The sequence below is a fragment of the Antedon bifida genome, chromosome 5 (assembly GCF_963402885.1).
Source record: "Antedon bifida chromosome 5, ecAntBifi1.1, whole genome shotgun sequence".
NCBI lineage: Eukaryota > Metazoa > Echinodermata > Crinoidea > Comatulida > Antedonidae > Antedon > Antedon bifida.
The window spans coordinates 11747040-11750667 of NC_136230.1; the positions used below are offsets into that span (position 1 = coordinate 11747040).

The 3628-nt window shown below is 37.0% G+C and overlaps 1 protein-coding gene across 2 annotated transcripts; it reads left to right on the forward strand.

Annotated features, from left to right (window-relative positions):
- The first annotated feature begins 713 nt into the window (after positions 1-713).
- LOC144842594 (uncharacterized) lies at positions 714-2630 on the forward strand. 2 transcript variants are annotated; one of them, XR_013612138.1, is made up of 3 exons: positions 714-2036; positions 2164-2229; positions 2437-2630. XR_013612138.1 is itself a non-coding variant. In XM_078699044.1 (2 exons), the coding sequence occupies exon 1, from the start codon at positions 793-795 to the stop codon at positions 1987-1989; it is 1197 nt and encodes a 398-aa protein (XP_078555170.1). In that variant the 5' UTR covers positions 714-792; the 3' UTR covers positions 1990-2036; positions 2164-2630. The 2 variants fall into 2 exon arrangements, 1 of the variants encoding a protein (XP_078555170.1); XM_078699044.1 differs by having other exon boundaries at positions 2164-2630.
- Positions 2631-3628: the final 998 nt, after the last annotated feature.

The following is a 3628-nucleotide window of genomic DNA, read 5'->3' on the forward strand; positions in this document are numbered from 1 at the left end:
TCTTTTTATTCTAGGCGTCAGTTAGAGGGAGAATCAATAGCTGATTATAGTCTAGAGTTACTCAAACTATACACACAGTTGGTTGAGGCATCAGATAGGAGTGAGCAGGCAGCCTTAAAACACCTCCAGGATACTACTTTGAAGCAGAGATTGGTAGAAGGGGTCAGAGACCATGGGGTTAAAAGAGAATTAAAGCGAATTGAGTTGGCGTTCAGAGGGAAGACCTTTCTTGAAATGAGGGAGGAGGTTGTAGAATTGTTTAAAGGGGAACGAGTAAATACTAAGCCCAAAATTCACGGGGTAGAGTGTGTAGATTATGGTCTGACTGAGATGAAACGAGAATTGCAATCTTTCCTTAAGCAGCAAATCAATGAGACCATTGATAACAAATTCGGTGAATTATTCCAATCTCAACGTCCTGAATTCCGTTCAGATGTTCGTTCTAATGTTTCTCGTAGATGTTTCAATTGTGGTATTGAAGGTCACAGTAGAAACCAATGTAGTGTCCCTCCTGGTTTGTGCTGGACTTGTAAAAATCCAGGTCATTTTGCGTATGCTTGTCCTACTAAGTATAGTAGAAACCAACATGTCAATTATAACTCATCTATTAATCCTTCTCAACAGAGTGTTGTTCCGCAATCGTCATTGGGTATCCAGGATACACAGATATGTCACGACGTCCGTGCCCCTGTTGCAAGTGCAGATACAAATATTTCTAATGCTATACCTAATTCACATGTTCAAAATACCGTGTTATTCGAGAAATTAGTTGCTAGAAGTCCTTGTACTACTATGAGTGTTGGTTCCGCTGAACTTGGTTGTATTTTAGACACCGGAGCTGAGGCATCAATCATTCCATCATCCATATACCATAACATACTAAAGCCTGAATGTGGTGAACTGGGTAGTGTTGATGGGTTGTTCATGAATGTTATTGGGGTCTGTGGGGTTGAGGTACCCATAGAAGGGTACATTGAAATTCCCGTTGTGATTGCTGATCAGCAACTTAAGGGTAGTTTCCTGGTTGTCTCCGACATCGCCGTTAAGAATAAGCAAGTAAATTATCCGATTCTTATTGGATGTAATATTTTACGCCAGTTGCATGGTTTCAGTGGTCTACATGAGTTGAGACGACTGGTAGATGAGCATCCTTCTGCGCCCGAAATAAGTAGATCTGAAGTCATGTTGAGAATCGATGAAGACGAGTCCAACGTTCTTGTCTCATTAAAACACATAAATATAGTTGTTCCTTTTCAATCTTTAAATGAATCTATTAAACCTAATGTAAATGTTGGTTCTCATGCTAACTTGGACTCTTTTACTACTTTGAACAGGGAATCGTCAGATGTTGGAGCAGATAGAAGAATCAACTCTGAACCAGATATTGCTTTGGATTTACCTCCTGGGATAATGTTGAATAGTCTGGATCCTGGAAAAGAGAAAGTTGTTGCTGGGTTATTGCGTAAGCACATTGGCGTGTTTTCTAAGGGAACATATGATGTCGGTCGATGTGATGTTATTCCGCATGAAATTTCTTTAAAAGATAATACACCTATCCGAGTTCCCTATCGGCGTATTCCTTTGCATTCTGTTGCTGAGGTTAAATTGATGTTGGTGTTGGTGTTATGTGCCTTGTTACATTTGCTGGTTAACTTCTCCTCTTGTCTATTTTCATTTGTTTCTCCTTTTGGGGACAAAAGGGTCTCAAGCGGGGAAGGTGTAGTGAATCTATATTTTTTTGTATTTTGTGTATTTCTTCTCTTTTATAGGTTCTCCTTTTGGGGACAAAAGGATTTTAAGCGGGGAACATGTCATGGATCAGTTGTTGTTCGTGTGCGTTCTGCGTATTTGCATATAAGTGTCTTGCTGCTAGTTGTTTTGCGAGCATTGTGTTTGGCGCATTTGCATATAGGTGATGTTTTGTTTAACTACCTGGTTTTTCTGTCTGCGCGTCAGAAAAGCTTTTGTTGCAAACACAAGAAGATGTGATTTTCGTTACCGTGTTGTATTATTAAGCCGTTGTTGAAGTTACCATTGTAAGTAGTAAAACGAATTATATTACACGATAGACGGATCATTGCCTGTTAATTTATTATACGAAATTGCATGCATACAACTTAAATAAAGCAAATAATGTTCTCAAATCTTTACTTCAATTTATAGAGAAATGGTTGATTGCTGTACGATCTTTCGTTCTTATTAGTAAATACATCATTCAAGTTGATTCAGGTATTGATCATTTGTAATGACGTTTAATTGATTGTATTGTTCTTAATGATAACCAGTTTGTACACAGTGTGTTTAAGTATAGTGGTAATACAGTGGTAAAGTGAAGTTATAAACTGATTATTATTGATTATTGGTAATACAGTGGTAAAGTGAAGTTATAAACTGATTGTTATTGAAATTATGTAACGCTTGTTTGTATATTTGCAGGGCTTTTTTCCTTCGTTCTCTTTATTTTCTGAGTAACGTTGATTCGTACACAATAAATGGTATGGTAACGGCAATCAACAACTTGTTGTCTTTCTGTTGGTCTTGATATTGCATTCATTTGAGCCAAGCCTCGCACGCTTGATACCCGGGGAGAAAACTTCCAAATTAATCCGGGCATGGTCTCACGTACCACGACAATAGGAAAAGTTACTACATTTGAACTGTCCAGGGGAGGAGTTAAGTTTTGTTGATTGTGGCTTGGATGGTGAGAGGAGAAAGAAGGCTGGGGGGCCCGCAGTTTCAAAATTAGATTTTAATTATCAGCCAAAATGACACCTATTTATTTACACAGTTTACAACGTACTTAAACCATAGGCCTATCGTAGTTATGTATACTCTCTCAATTATAAACTGAAGTAGAATTGAATTTGTCCTGTGAAGAATTTGTTTTTTAAAAAGAGTGTGGGGTGTTACTGGAGAGGGCTGGGGGTTAGTGAGTATAGGGAGGTACTGGCGTCAGGTGTTATGTACTGAGAAGGCTTTAAACTAATTTTAAAACCCGCCCTGGGGCGGGTATACTTGCTATTTATCTATAATATGACCCGCATTGTGGTTGGTTCATTTACCTACATTAATACCGGCATGCCCATTAAACTGTAAAATTTTTATTATTTTTTTTAATCACACTGAATTATATAGCACCTGTTAATAATAATATTTCTAAACTTACATTGTTTGGAAGATCCAATTTAGCACCTGCCTTTAGCAAAATAGTGCAAACATCTGTGTGGCCATTTTCTGCAGCCACAATTAAAGGTGACCATCCATCCTGAAATAATAACAAACATCATGTTATTGTAGTCTTCTACAAAAAGCTATTTAATATTGTATTGAAATCAATTCGATGTGATCAAGTAAAACTAACGTAAAATCCAGGTGAGGGCAAACACAATCTATTGATCTTGCATTCCAATTTTAATAGTTTCCCCTATATTTCATAATTTTTGTGATTTTATTTGTGTTACACGAGCTTCTTGAAAACTTTATTATCAGTGGGGAATAGTTCAAATTACACAGCAAAATCTCTATTCTTTTGTACACAAATGTTGTAAATACAAAGGCAATTAAAAAAAACTACGAAAAATAAACAGTGTGGTAAAAAATGTTATCAGAGGACTAAATATAGATAATT

Bases quoted from the DNA above. Each gene is read 5' to 3' on its own strand.
- LOC144842594 (XM_078699044.1), top strand. From the start codon at position 793: ATGAGTGTTGGTTCCGCTGAACTTGGTTGTATTTTAGACACCGGAGCT.